General features: G+C 48.1%; 1 protein-coding gene across 1 annotated transcript in view; it reads right to left on the bottom strand.

Annotated features, from left to right (window-relative positions):
* Window positions 1–300: 300 nt before the first annotated feature.
* The window catches only part of LOC119962891 (probable tRNA methyltransferase 9B), an 89264-nt gene continuing 73476 nt past the window's right edge, over window positions 301–16088 (bottom strand). Inside the window, exons 3-4 of the mRNA XM_038791126.1 lie at window positions 13972–14145; window positions 301–2355 (exon numbers count right to left, since the gene is read on the bottom strand). Coding sequence (XP_038647054.1) covers window positions 1289–2355; window positions 13972–14145 — 1241 coding nt within the window. The 3' untranslated portion in view covers window positions 301–1288. The remainder of the gene's footprint in view (window positions 2356–13971; window positions 14146–16088) is intronic.

A 16088-nucleotide genomic window follows, 5' to 3' on the forward strand; every position in this document is an offset into this window, starting at 1 on the left:
AGTGGAGCTGAGTCCACAAAAGATCAGCCATGATCTCATTGAATGGCGGAGCAGGCTCGAGGGGCCAGATGGCCTACTCCTGCTCCTAGTTCTTATGTTCTTATGTTCTTATCCCCATAACCCAGTAACCCCACCCAACACTAAGGGCAATTTTGGGCACAAAGGGCAATTTAGCATGGCCAATCCACCTAACCTGTACATCTTTGGACTGTGGAAGGAAACTGGAGCACCCGGAGGAAACCCACACACACACGGGGAGACCGTGCAGACTCCGTACAGGCAGTGACCCAAGCAGGGAATCGAACCTGGGATCCTGGAGCTGTGAAGCAATTGTGCTAACCACTATGCTACCATGCTGTCCACGGTAGAGAACTTAGTCCTTAAGAAGAAAAAGTCTGGTGCTGGAACCCACTTAGAGATTCAAGTCACAATCAAGGCTGGGGCTCACACGGTATCTGTATTTATATCTTGATAAAGGGAGCAGCTGGAAGAGGGCCAATGCTCTGGCACGCTTTCTGGTCCTGGAAAAAGTTGCCATATTTCTTAGCAGCTCAAGGCAAGTGAGAGATTCCAAGGCCTCCCTTAATGTGGAACCCGCTAAGCTAACTTTCCCCAAATCGTGCAAACTCCCGCGAATTCCGAGTCAGAGGTCACCAATATCGCCAAAACTTCACAAAGGTTTTTGGCCCCAAAAGCAGCAAGCTACCACTCACCTTCTGGTAAACATATAGATAATATAATGGAGTGTCACAATAGTGCAGCACACTGGTGCCTCAATGTGTGGGACAATCAAGTTATGGAGAGGGACCTAGCAGAGGTAGGTTGCATTCACACAACGTAGGAGGGAAATAGCTCCCATTGCTCCTTGTGGAACAAGGTTAGTATAGCATGACTGTTAGTGTGCAAAGTGTCCTGGTCCCGATGAGGTGGTAGATTTTAGTGTCCTTATGACATTCCTTAAAACTTTGCTCCTAAAAACATTCCAGTAACCAAAATGGAAATGGTCATTTTAAATCCCATTACCATGTTCCTCACTTGTGCTTTGCTTCAATTCTAGCGGCACCAATGAGAATTAATGCTGGAAATGCTGTCCAATTATATCTGTAATATTCAAATGTACAAATACCTGGGTCATGTAATAGATATTTTAGCATTACATATTCAATATTGTGCTTACCACAGTCATAAAGGAGTTATAAATAACTTGGTGTTGAAAGTTAATGGCTTAAAGAGCTGTTACCTTTGATTCTATATTTAAATGTATACATCAGTGAATAATCTCCGCATATCATTCTTTTTCTGCTATAACACACCAATTGCCATGATCATAAGAGGAACTGAGAATGTGAAGCTCCTGTACATTCTCTTCAATTAGCTGAGCCAATTCGCCTTCCCTGAAGACATGATAATATCGCATGAACTCTGTAGCATCTGCAATTTCCTCCTGCTTATCGTCTAAAGCCACAGCTCTGATACTGTCAATCACAGAATCTGTTGATTCTGTTGTGGAAGTCCTTTTAAAAGCCCGAGCTGCACTTCCCTCAGATTTCTGTGCTTCTTCATTTTTCTGAAAGATCTGTCTGTCTTCTATGGAGTTAGCTTGATCAAGATTTAGGCATCCCTGCCCGTTGCATTCACTGGTATGTCTTCCTTGTTTTTCTTTCAAAGTGCTTCTGGTCTCTAACCACTGTACTTCCTGATGTTTTGGATTTTCAGCAAAAACTTCATCATCTTCAAAACTGTCTCCCTTTACTAATGGTGGACAATCTCCGTCCAAACTGCAGTGCCTAGAAGATATCCTTAATTTCCCCACTCGCTGTGTGGGGTCTGTGTTGTTTCTCCATGTGTTCTCCAGCTCTGGAGAATCCCTCATTGATTTAAGGTGATCAATGTGTGTCTGCATTGCGGCCTCGTCGAGTGATTTGGAAAAGAACCACGAGCAAAGTGATTTCCCCAGATTCTTGTAAAATCGGTGCTCCTGATCTTTGGACATCCTGGAGCAGCAGTTCTCTAACAAAGAGTGATTGTTGGTTCTGTATTGAAGTAATGTGCGTTGATCCTGCCTGAGAGACAATGTCGCACTGGCTTCACTTGGGGCTGTTTTCATTTTGTCTTTATCTTGTGCTTTGACTGCGCTCACAAACGTGGGTTTGTTGTTGCTATGGCCAGATTCCGATGACGGTCGAGAACACAAGGATCGGTTCCAAGGAACAAAGATGTCCTGTTTTTCAAAACGACGGTATTTTTGCTCCATCGCCCACACGTAAATCATCATTTGTCCTCCGTGGAGCAAAGTCCTTGTCATTTCTTTTATTGCTCGAATACGTCTGCCTTTAGTCGAGAAATGGTGAATCACTACAAGAAAAAAATGATAGAATTGATTCATAATGATTATCACTATTGGAGAACATTTCCAGGGCTGTGGGGAAAGGGCAGTGAAATGGGGCTAATTGGATATCTCTTCAAAGAGCCATCACAAACACATTAGGCCAAATGGCCTGCTTTTGAGCCTTATGATTCCATGATTCTATGATCACTAATCACCAAAAAACAAATTTTAGGGGGAAAAAAGTACGTTTAAGAGATTTTTATTTGCATTGGTAAAAATTAGAGATAAGGGGCGGGATTCTCCAACTCCCCGCCGGGTCGGAGAATTGGCAGGGGGCGGTGTGAATTCCGCCCCCCCCCCGCTCCGTCCCAGCTGCCGAATTCTCCGGGTGGGGGCGGGGACCACGCCGTGCCGGTCGACGTGGGGTTGGCAGCAGCCCCCCCCCCGATGGATCGGGCGGCCATCACGCCGGCGTAGATAGACATGGTCCACCCTGGCGGGGCCTGGCTTGGAGAGCGGCTAGCGGAGTCCTCGGGGAGTGGAGATCCGGCCCCGGGAGGGGCCCCACGGTGGCCTGGCCCGCGATCGGGGTCCACCGATCTGCAGGTGGACCTGTGCCATTGGGGCACTCTTTCCCTCTGCGCCGGCCTCTGTAAGGCTCCGCCATGGCTGGCGCAGATAAGAAACCCGCTGCGCATGCGCAGGAAACACGCCGGCGGTTCTGCGCATGCGCCAACTCGCGCCAGCCCACAGCGGCACTTTGGCGCCGGTTGTCGTGGCGCCAACCTCGCTCACGCCGGCCTAGCCCCTGGAAATGCGGAGGATTCTGCAATTTCCGTGCAGCCTGACGCCGGAGTGGTTCGCGCCGCTCTTGGAGCCAGCGCCGGGCCGTCCCGCCAATTGCGGGAGAATCCCGGCCAAGGTCTAATTTTAGGCATAATTAATTTAATGTTCTGGTTCTGGAAGGGTAAAATCTATAGCCAGATTCATGCTGAGCAAAGGTGTTTGTATGTGGTAGGGTTGGTTGAGCTCTAACTGTTTCCGGGTTTATAGAGAAGGACAGTGTGAAACAAGATAAAAGGCATAAGCATGTGGTTGCTGCTTAGCAACTGGAGGTCCTTGTAAGGTAAAAAGCTTTTAATTTTTAGTTTAGGTAATTTGAGAGTAGTTGGAGACAGGGGCCAGGATTCTCTGTTGCAATCCGCCCCGCTACTGCTGCTAGCGAGGACGAAGAATATGGCACTCAACCAAATCTCCCATTCACTGCAGTGGGACCGGAGAATCCTGCGGCCATGAGCAGACCAGATCCCAGCCAGGATCATGGGAGTGAACATCTGTCAATCTGCCAGAAACAAGACTGCACAGGGTGGGAGATGCAAAGAGCCGGGCTTCCTAAAATACAAGTTACTGTCCGGATAACCAGGTAATTGGGACTGAAAGAGTGTCTAAGTCTGGAGTTAGGTGAACAGAGACAAAGTATTGTTCAAAAGAATTTAAGGAAGAGTAAACCAACTGTTCTGAGTTAAAGAGACAAACGCAGTAATTAGATTTAAAGTGGGACGTGGAGTTCAAAAGTAGAGGAAACATTTGATGTCATTTTGATACAGTCTGGGAATTGAGAGTTAAAGCAATTGTGAACAGTTGATACAGCAGTCAAGGCAAAACAATTCCACAGGGGTTTGTGTGAAATCCTGGACTGGATTCACTGTTAAAAGTGAGCAGAAGCTTTGGCTGAAAGTTTCATTTGTAAAATTTAGATTAGATTTCAGAATGCAAACCGCTGAGGGAACAAATTATCAGGAGAGAATAATTTAAAGTTTGTTTTGGGAGTGGAGTTTGGCAATTCTTATGTGGCAATCATCTGGGGAGATTCTGAGAAAATTACAGACACTAACTTGGGGTCAGAGCAGAGTATATATTTGACCACATCTTGTGTGCTTAAAAGGGACTTTTTATTTTAATGTGACCATTGTAGTTTAAGATGTACTTTGTGTTCCATGTTAATCTTTAAATCCGTGTGTATTCGTTAAGCTGAGGGATGGAGTAAGGGAGTATTGTACTGTAATCCAAGTTTTCATGTTGAATAAATGTTTTTTCTTGTTAAGACTAATTAGTGGTCTTGTGACTCTGTTCCTCCATGTTTTATAAAAAAAAGTAAGTTACGGCTTTTTGGGCCAGGATTTCATTCTGCAATTTTCCAGTTCAGTTGCATCAACTGGGATCATAACACAAGATGGACAGGAACTGAAACAAATGTGAGCACTTTGGTCAGGATTGCATGGCTTGTAAGCTACAAATTTATACAATTACACTCAACAACTTCATCAACACTGTGGAAGATAGGTAACACTATTTGCCAAGCTAATCTCTTTCATATTTCTTATGCAATGGTGTCTCATAGAATCATGTAGCATAGAAGGAGGCCTTTTTGTACTGGGTGCCTAATTAGTCCATTCCCCTAATCTTTCACCACTGCTCTGCATTTTTCTTCTTTTTCAAGTATATAACCAATTCCCATCAGAAAGTTATAATTGAATTTGCTTCTACAATCCTTTCAGGTAATGCATTCCAGTGCATTGGAAGCAGTGGAATCCCTCACAACATTGATGTCTACTCTCCAACATGTCTAAAGCTGAGTTCAAGATACCTTTGGAGAATATGAGTTAGGAGTATATAAGGTTTACTTGACATCCAGATAACAGACTAACACATGTCACGATGAGGGCTTAGTAGAATGTGGCAACTGTTGAATTAACGACCACCTTCATAACCCAGAATCAATAATACAATGCAGGAACACATTTAATGATTTGACAAGGATAAGGCAAGATTGGCTGGCAACATTAGGATTTTTTTCACTGCTATGGCAGAGTAGCAATCAGAAAAAAAAACACGAAGAGGCGGCATGGTGGCACAGTGATTAACACTGCTGCTTCACAGTGCCAGGGACCTGGGTTCAATTCCGGCTTTGGACGACTGTGTGGAATTTGCACATTCACCCCATGTCTGCGTGGGTTTCCTGAGGGTGCTCCAGTTTCCACAGATGTCCAAAGGTAATTGGGTTAGGTGGACTGACCATGCTAAAAGTAACCCTTCGTGTCCAAAGATATGTAGGTTTAGTGGGGTTAGGGTGGAGGAGTGAGCCTAGATAGGGCACTCTTTCAGAGGATTGATGCAGACCCAATGGGCCAAATGCCCTCCTTCTGCATGGTAGGAATTTCTATGGATTCTATAGATCAGTGGCGAATGAGAGGAATCCCTAAAATCATGGCTGATTTTACATTTATCTGTCTATGGGCTGCTCGCGGGAGCCCAGGAGGTTTTATGATCTGTTGAGAGTCCTTCCAAAAAGCTCACTACGCACTTCTCTCCACGTGGGTGTGCAATAAGCAGATAAAATGCCTAGTCAGACAAGAAGCCCCTTCCTACTCATAATGCTAGTGGTATGTTATTTTATAATGCTCGTAGTCAAGGCACAGGCCCAATTATATGCATTTGCAGCAGTTCAAGCACAAAGGGTCTTTGGTCCAGTTTCTCCAGGCACAAAGTGAAAAATCTCCTCTCGTGTCGCTACCTGAAATGTTAGCATATTCGTTTTCTCTGAGCTGCTGATAACCCCGCTGTATATTTCCAGCAGTCATTGTTTTTATTGTAGCTATTATGTAAAAGCAGAGGTTGAATTCTAGATTGGCCCAAATCCATATCCCTCCTCCTGACAATGACAATGGTTGCACATCTATTAAAGATTAACTATCTCACTGCAAAATTATTTTACCTGTCTTTGGTGACCATAATAGAGAAGATTTGCAGCCCTGATTCCAAAATATGTACTCATGCACTCTTTTATCCAATGTGACAACTATATTGGAACTCAAATTGAATCAGATTAGATTTTATTTGAAATAAGTCTGAAGAGTCATAATTTGGATCAGTTTTAAGATACAACTGTCACCCACATTAAATATTGTGACTTTTCTATCCATCTCCAATAACAATAAGATTGCACTTTTAAATTCAAAATAAAATATATTCACTTCAGGTTTAAAATTTGAGTCCGAGCAAGGATAATTCAATCACATCATCATAAAATATTATGCATATTGTGGTGATCCAACCACTGTATATATGTGTATACCTGTATTACAGGTTCCTCCCTAGCTCCGCCCACAGGGAGCTGTATAAATATTCGTAAGCTTCACTGAGATGCCATTCTACAGCTGCCACCGGAGGAATAGCATCTCACTGTAATAAAGCCTCTCTTGTACATCACTCGAGTCTTTGTGTGCAATTGTTAGCGCCACAATTTATTACAGTGAGATTTTCCTTACACCATGGACATCAGGATTAAACCTGACCACCTGCAGCTGGATCCGCAGTCGCCCCATGCCAGGAAAGACTTTGTTCACTGGCTTGCAGTTTTCGAGGCCTACATCTCTTCGGCAGACCCTCTACCTTCGGAGGCTCAGAAACGACAGCTTCTTTACACAAGACTCAGCTCCATTGTGTTTCCGCTAATTCGAGATGCCCGGGCCATGGAACTGCTCAAGGAGAACTACACACAGTCGACCAACACTCTGTTGCGAGACATCTACTCTCTACTCGCGTCCAACAGCCGGGTGAGTCAATTGAGGATTTTTGGAGGGCCCTTATACCTCTAATATAAGACTGCAACTGCCAGGCCCTCACGGCCACTGAACATTCAGATTTACTCATGCGGGATGCCTTTGTTATGGGTATTGCATCGGACCCCATCCGGCAACAACTGCTGGAAGATGCCACTCTCGAACTCGCGGCTACAAAGACTCTGGTGCTATCAATGACGGCCGCCTCCCGTAATGCGCGATCCTACCCAGCTGGCCACTCGGCCTACTCGTCCAACCACTCGTGGACTCCGCAACCGGTCCCCCCCGGCCCACCCGTCCTACGCCTTGTGGACCTTCTGCGGTCAGCAGAAGCATCCCCGCCAGCGCTGCCCAGCCCGCACCGCGACCGTCAAAGCTTGTGGCAAGAAAGGCCACTTTGCAGCGGTGCGCCAGTCCCGAACGGTTGGCGCTATCGCGCCCGTCATCGCCCCCCTCGCCTCAGCCGATCGCGATCACACAATGGGCCCTGACGTCCACTGCCCCCGACCCCACGTGCGATCAGTGGGCGCTGCCATCTTTCGCCGACCCCGCCATGTGGGGATCATGGGCGCCGCCATCTTCACCCTCCGCCTCCATGTGCATTTCATGGGCGCCGCCATCTTTCCCGCCACCATCTTGTCCCGCCCCCACAATGTGCTCTCCATGGGCGCCGCCATCATGTTCGCCGCCATCTTCTTCCTCACAGGTACTCCAGACGCCGCCATTTTGTCCTCCCCTCAGGACGGGACCACGGGACCCGGTCCGCTGCCGCTACTCGTCGGACTTGTCAGACTCGTTGGCCGATCGCCCGCTACTCGCCTCTGTGACGCTCGACCAGTCCCGTCCTCGCAACCTGGCACCCTCTTCCATGACGGTGCTCGTCAATGGCCACATGACCTCCTGCCTCTTCGACTCTGGGAGCACCGAGAGCTTCATCCACCCAGACACGGTAAGGCGCTACTCCCTTGGTGTCCATCCCGCCAACCGGCAGATCTCCCTGGCCTCCAGATCCCATTCTGTCCCGATCCGGGGCTTCTGCCTGGTTAAACTCACTGTACAGTGCGTGGAATTCGACCGTTTCCGCCTGTACATTCTCCCCAACCTCTGCGCGTCACTCTTACTAGGCCTGGATTTTCAATGCAACCTCTAGAGCCTCACCCTCAAATTCGGCGGACCCCTACCTCCCCTCACCGTTTGCGGCCTCGCAACCCTCAAGGTTGACCCTCCCTCCCTCTTTGCCAATCTGACTGCAGATTGCAAGCCCGTCGCCACCAGGAGCAGACGGTACAGCACCCAGGACAAGACCTTCATCAGGTCGGAAGTCCAGTGGCTGCTTCGGGAGGGTATTATCGAGGCCAGCAATAGCCCCTGGAGAGCCCAGGTGGTAGTGGTTAAAACTGGGGAGAAACACAGGATGGTCGTGGACTACAGTCAGACCATCAGTCAGTACACGCAGCTCGACGCGTACCCCCTCCCTCGCATTTCTGATATGGTCAATCATATTGCGCAGTACCGGGTCTTCTCTACAATTGACCTGAAATCCGCCTACCACCAGCTCCCCATCCGTAAATCGGACTGTCCCTACACTGCCTTTGAGGCGGACGGTCGCCTGTATCAATTCCTTAGGGTTCCCTTCGACGTCACTAACGGGGTCTCGGTATTTCAACGAGAAATGGACTGAATGGGTGACCGGTACGAACTGCGGGCCATTGTCACCATCTGCGGCCACGACCAGCAGAACCATGACGCCAAATTTGCTGAATTTCTCCACACCGCATCTCTCCTTAACCTCACGTATAACAAGGAGAAGTGCGTGTTCCGCACAGGCCGTTTGGCCATCCTCGGCTACATTGTCAAAACGGACTACTGGGGCCCGATCCTGACCGCATGCGCCCCGTCATGGAGTTTCCCCTCCCCCACTGCCCCTAGGCTCTCAAACGATGCCTGGGGTTCTTTTCTTACTACGCCCAGTGGGTCCCACAATATGCGGACAAGGCCCGCCCACTAATCCAGTCCGCACAATTTCCCCTCACGGCCGAGGCATAACAGGCCTTCGCTCATATTCAATCTGACATAGCCAAGGCCGGGATGCACGCAGTAGACGAGACACTGCCTTTCCAAGTAGAGAACGACGCTTCAGATGTCACACTTGCCGCCACACTGAACCAGGCAGGCAGACCCGTGGTATTCTTTTCCCGCACCCTCCATGCCTCCGAAATTCGACATTCGCCTGTTGAAAAGGAGGCCCAGGCAATCGTTGAAGCGGCGCGGCACTGGAGGCATTACCTGGCCGGCAGGAGATTCACTCTCCTCACTGACCAATGGTCGGTAGCCTTCATGTTCAACAAAACGCAGCGGGGCAAGATCAAAAATCATGCGGTGGAGGATCGAGCTCTCCACCTATAATTACGAGATCTTGTATCACTCCGGCAAGCTCAACGAGCCCCCAGACGCCCTCTCCCAAGGTACATGTGCCAGCGCACAAGTGAACCAGCTCCGTGCCTTGCACGAGAGCCTTTGCCATCCAGGGGTTTTTTGTTTGTACCACCTAATCTAAGCCCGCAATCTACCCCACTCCGTCGAGGAAGTACGGACAGTCACCAAGACTGCCAGGTCTGTGCGGAGTGCAAGCCGCACTTCTACCGGCCAGACCGCGCACGCCTGGTGAAAGCGTCCCGCCCCTTTGAAAGCCTCAGCATATATTTCAAAGGGCCCCTCTCCTCCACCGACCCCAACACCTACATCCTTAGTGTGGTCGATTAATTCTCTAGGTTCCCCTTCACCATCCCATGCCCGGATATGACGTCTGCCACCGTCATCAAGGCCCTTGATTGAATATTCGCTCTGTTCGGTTTCCCCAACTACATCCACAGTGACAGTGGATCCTCATTCATGAGCGATGAGCTGCATCAGTTCCTGCTCAGCAGGGGTATAGCCTCCAGCAGGACGACCAGCTACAACCCCCGGGGAAATGGGCAGGTAGAGAGGGAGAATGGGACGGTTTGGAGGGCCGTCCAGCTGGCCCTATGGTCCAGGAACCTCCCAGCCGCTCGCTGGCAGCAGGTCCTCCCTGACGCGCTCCATTCCATTCGGTCACTACTGTGCACCGCAACTAACAACACACCCATGAACGTGTTTTTGCCTTTCCTAGGAAGTCTACATCCGTGGTGTCGCTCCCGACTTGACTCACGACTCCGGGCCCAGTCCTTCTTCATAGGCATGTCAGGCACCACAAGGCGGAACCCCTGGTGGACAGGGTACGCCTGCTCCACACGAACCCCCAGTATGCCTACGTGGAGTTCCCCAATGGTCGCCAGGACACAGTCTCGCTCCGGGACCTAGCTCCCTCGGGTGCCGATCCCATGCCCACGCCCCTTTCCCCCCCTGCGCCACTCTCCTTTTCCCCGGCGCCCCCGTATTCGTCCCCACCAGGTCCATCCCTTGTTCCGCTGCCCACGCTGGAGGACATGGAAGATTTTGGCTTGCTCCCGGAGTCATCCCGCCACTGGCCAGCACCAACACCACCAGCACCCGTAACGTTGTCCCCAACGCCGCCTGTGCCGACGTCGCCACCACAGCTACATCACTCGCAAAGAAACATTCGACCGCCGATCCGACTCAACCTGTGACCGGATTGCCTGATGGACTCTTGGTTTTCTTTTGTTTTGCCCTTGTAAATAGATCACTTTATGTATTATAGTTCCACGTCACCCCCGCCGGACTCATTTTTACAAGGGGTGAATGTGGTGATCCAACCACTATACATATGTGTGTACCTGTATTACAGGTTTCTCCCTAGCTCCGCCACAGGGTGTTGTATAAATATTCATAAGCTTCACTGAGATGCCCTCCTACAGCTGCCACCGGAGGAGTAGCATCTCACTGTAATAAAGCCTCTCTTGTACATCACTCGAGTCTTTGTGTGCGATTGTTAGCGCCACACATATATTGCATGAATTCAGTACATCTTCAATTATGTAAAGCACATACCTAAGATAAAACATTTCTAAGAGTTTTATGTTCAGAATGTGTGTATGATTATCCATATTTGCCTGTGTGAAAGAATTCTACAATGTCACACATACTAGGAGATGATTTCAACAATGATACAATTCTATGCTGTGCCTGAGGAGTATTCAATTTTCTAACAGGGCTGAGAGGAAAATTTTCGGGTGCAGGGGTAGGGGGTGGTGGGGTAGTGGCAGGAGTGGAGGAATCCAATTATAATAGGTCACTGCCTTTTTTTACTCTTATGCAGGACTTTTGCTGCTTGCCTAAATAGACAAAGCAGGGCTTTCAACCTCAACATCCTGCTTGGTAATGTCCATGGTGCTCCATGAGGTTGGGGCTGAAACTTGTGTCTGGGGCCCGCACAGACCAGAAGATCATGGAGAGCTCAGAAACAAGGTGAAGAGACTGTTGATGGTCGGTTTACATTTCTTTTCAGGCACCAAGTTGGTCTTCTGGCCTTGGGGCCTCTGTGCTTCAACAGCAAGCAGAGAAGGTCAGAAACCAGAAGCCTGGTCTATAGTTGCATTCTTGATTCTGTCTCCATTTCATGGCAGAAGGCACTGCACATTCTAATAGTCCAGGACATCAATAAGAACATTACAGCAGCTAGATGGGTAGTACATTTCCAATGCCATCTGCTGGACTTGCAGCAGGACTCGGAGACTGGACACGAGAAATTAAATATAGGACATAGAACATAGAACATAGAACGATACAGCGCAGTACAGGCCCTTCGGCCCACGATGTTGCACCGACATGGGAAGTCAAAAACTAAAGGCCATCTAACCTACACTATGCCATTATCATCCATATGCTTATCCAATAAACTTTTAAATGCCCTCAATGTTGGCGAGTTCACTACTGTTGCAGGTAGGGCATTCCACGGCCTCACCACTCTTTGCGTAAAAAACCCACCTCTGACCTCTGTCCTATATCTATTACCCCTCAATTTAAGGCTATGTCCCCTCGTGCTAGCCACCTCCATCCTCGGGAGAAGGCTCTCACTGTCCACCCTATCTAACCCTCTGATCATTTTGTATGCCTCTATTAAGTCACCTCTTAACTCTTAACCTTCTTCTCTCTAACGAAAACAACCTCAAGTCCATCAGCCTTTCCTCATAAGATTTTCCCTCCATACCAGGCAACATCCTGGTAAATCTCCTCTGCACCCATTCCAAAGCTTCCACGTCCTTCCTATAATGAGGCGACCAGAACTGTACGCAATACTCCAAATGCGGCCGTACCAGAGCTTTGTACAGCTGCAACATGACCTCATGGCTCCGGAACTCAATCCCTCTACCAATAAAGGCCAACACACCATAGGCCTTCTTCACAACCCTATCAACCTGGGTGGCAACTTTCCGGGATCTATGTACATGGACACCGAGATCCCTCTGCTCATCCACACTGCTAAGAATTTTACCATTAGCCAAATATTCCGCATTCCTGTTATTCTTTCCAAAGTGAATCACCTCACACTTCTCTACATTAAACTCCATTTGCCACCTCTCAGCCCAGCTCTGCAGCTTATCTATGTCCCTCTGTAACCTGCAACATCCTTCCGCACTGTCTACAACTCCACCGACTTTAGTGTCGTCTGCAAATTTACTCACCCACCCTTCTGTGCCCTCCTCTAGGTCATTTATAAAAATGACAAACAGCAACGGCCCCAGAACAGATCCTTGTGGTACGCCACTCGTAACTGAACTCTATTCTGAACATTTGCCATTAACCACCACCCTCTGACTTCTTTCAACTAGCCAATTTCTGATCCACATCTCTAAATCACCCTCAATCCCCAGCCTCCGTATTTTCTGCAATAGACGACCATGGGGAACCTTATCAAACGCTTTACTGAAATCCATATACACCATATCAACTGCTCTACCCTCGTCTACCTGTTCAGTCACCTTCTCAAAGAACTCGATAAGGTTTGTGAGGCATGACCTACCCTTCACAAAACCATGCTGACTATCCCTAATCATATTATTCCTATCTAGATGATTATAAATCGTATCTCTTATAATCCTCTCCAAGACTTTACCCACAACAGACGTGAGGCTCACCGGCCTATAGTTACCGGGGTTATCCCTACTCCCCTTCTTGAACAAAGGGACCACATTTGCTATCCTCCAGTCCTCTGGCACTATTCCTGTAGCCAATGATGACATAAAAATCAAAGCCAAAGGCTCAGCAATCTCTTCCCTGGCTTCCCAGAGAATCCTAGGATAAATCCCATCAGGCCCCGGGGACTTATCTATTTTCACCTTGTCCAGAATTGCCAACACTTCTTCCCTACGCACCTCAATGCCATCTATTCTAATAGCCTGGGTCTCAGCATTCTCCTCCACAACATTATCTTTTTCCTGAGTGAATACTGACGAAAAGTATTCATTTAGTATCTCGCTTATCTCCTCAGCCTCCACACACAACTTCCCACCACTGTCCTTGACTGGCCCTACTCTTACCCTAGTCATTCTTTTATTCCTGACATACCTATAGAAAGCTTTTGGGTTTTCCTTGATCCTACCTGCCAAAGACTTCTCATGTCCCCTCCTTGCTCGTCTTAGCTCTCTCTTTAGATCCTTCCTCGCTTCCTTAGAACTATCAAGCGCCCCAACTGAAACTTCACGCCTCATCTTCACATAGGCCTCCTTCTTCCTCTTAACAAGCGATTCCACTTCTTTGGTAAACCACGGTTCCCTCGCTCGACCCCTTCCTCCCTGCCTGACTGGTACGTACTTATCAAGAACATGCAATAGCTGTTCCTTGAACAAGCTCCACATATCCAGTGTGCCCTTCCTCCATGCATAAGCTATAACAAAATCAGGACTGCCTTTATAATGAAGGATTTACAATTTTGCTACAATTAATGCACAGAGAAAATGTCATCCCACTGTGGCCTTAAATCCTGGTTACAGAAATAATAAGAACACATAGGGGTGTTCAGGATGCATGCTTGAAATAATCAGTCCTTCTTGCATGTGACCGTGTGATTTCTTCTCTTACCTCCAATTGAGATGACAGCATTAAAACACTGATCCCTGTAGGGGAGAATAAGGTTGTCACACACCATGACTTCATGTCCATGCCTTTTAGCAATCTCTGCCAATGGGCTGCAATAATCGCTGCCAAGCTTATAAACCTGGCTGTTTACACCAAGATATTTTCCAATCCCACATCCTGCAGTAGAGAAAGACCAACATTAATACCAGTTCATTGCTTCTTACAAACACACTTGAGGAATTAGGACTAAATATGACAGACAGGGAGAATTATGCCAAAATCCAGTACACCCAGCATTCAGCGTGGTGGCAGGGAATACATTTAAGAAAATGTCAAACAAACATGATTTCCTGTCTGTGCATTAGCCCACCTGACATGATAATGGAAGGTTACCTCATCAAAATATTGAATTTTACTCCCAGCACATTGCTCACAGGATGTTGAAAGAGTGGAGAGTTTGGGGTAACAGCTCACAATGGGCTGTCTGTGCCTTAACGCGAAGTGGACAATAACTGGACCTCAAAAGTAGCAATCTGCAGATTACTGCCATGTGTAAGTGTGATGAATGTTATCAGTAGCTGATATAATGGTACCTTACCTTTAATGCATTGGCCCTTTAAGACCGGGTTTGGAACCCTGGGGGACTCCGCTTCTGGCTCCGCCCCCAGGAAACGGTATATAAGATAAGGCTCACTCAGGCAACATGTGATGAGCACATTTCTCAGCTGCTGTACAGTTCTCAGATGATTAAAGCCTTTGAATCATCTATCTTCTCTCCTGTGTCGTAATTGAGGGTATCTCAGTAAGTGAGTGCAGAAATAGAAGGTTAAGGCAAATCAATGTGTGGCTGGAAAGATGATGCACTGGGACTGGCACTGGTGGAGGCGAATGGATAGGTTGCTCCTGAACAGAGTCAGGACTGCATTCCCTGTGGGGCATTTTGCCAGTCCTATTGAGAGGGCTTTAAACTAACTCAGCAGGGTTGTGGGAACCAGGAGAGAATATTAGAGAGTAATACTAAGGTGTACAAAGCAACACTAGAGTAGAGAATAGAAAGTTAATAGGTAGATTCGGAGTAAGGGAGAAAGTAATGACGGCTAAATCAGGGTTATACTGCATCTATGTGAATGCATGGAGTATAGTTAATATAACTGGGGAGTTACAGGCGCAGACTGCCATGTGGAATTATGATGTTGTGGCGATAACAAGGCACAAGTCTGGAGTATAAAGGAATACTCTCCACTTGCCTGGGTGAGTGCAGTTCCAACAACTCTCAAGAAGCTCGACACCATCCAGGACAAAGCAGCCAATTTGATTGCCCCCCTTTCCACAAACAATCAATCCCTTCACCACCAAAAAACCGTGGCAGCCGTGTGTATCATCTACAAGATGCACTGCAGGAATTCACCAAGTTTCCTTATGCGGCATCTTCCAAACCAACGATCACTCCCATCTAGAAGGACAAGAGCAGCAGGTACTGGGAGCCCCACCACCTGGAGGTTCCCCTCCAAGTCACTCACCTTCCTGACTTGGAAATATATCACCATTGCTTCACTGTCGCTGGGTCAAAACCTTGGAATTCCTTCCCTAATAGCATTGTGGGTGTACCTACCCCTCAAGGATTGCAGCAGTTCTTGAAGGGGCAGCACGGGGGCACAATGGTTAGCACTGCTGCCTCACAGCACCAGAGACCCGGGTTTGATTCTGGCCTTGGGTGACTGTGTGGAGTTTGCACTCTCTCTCTGTGTCTGTTGAGTTTCCTCCGGGTCCTCGGGCTTCCTCTCACAGTCCAATGATGGGCAGGTTGAGTGGAGTGACCATGATAAATTTGCCCCTTATTGTCCAAAGATGTGTAGCTTGGGTGGGGTTACGTAGATAGGGCAGGGATGTGTGCCTGGGTGGGGTGCTATTTCTAAGGGTCGCTGTGGGCCGAGTGCACTGCTTTTGCATTGTAGGGATCCTGTGATTCCATGAGAAATTTCTTCACCCAAAGAGTGGTGAGCCTGTAAAATCTGTTACCACAGGAAGTAGTCGAGACCAAAAACAAACTGTTTTCAAGATATAACACTTCGGGAGAAGGGGGATCAAAGGATTTGGGGGAGTGGGGGGGGGGGGGGAAG

The sequence above is a fragment of the Scyliorhinus canicula genome, chromosome 3, assembly GCF_902713615.1.
Source record: "Scyliorhinus canicula chromosome 3, sScyCan1.1, whole genome shotgun sequence".
Classification (NCBI taxonomy): domain Eukaryota; kingdom Metazoa; phylum Chordata; class Chondrichthyes; order Carcharhiniformes; family Scyliorhinidae; genus Scyliorhinus; species Scyliorhinus canicula.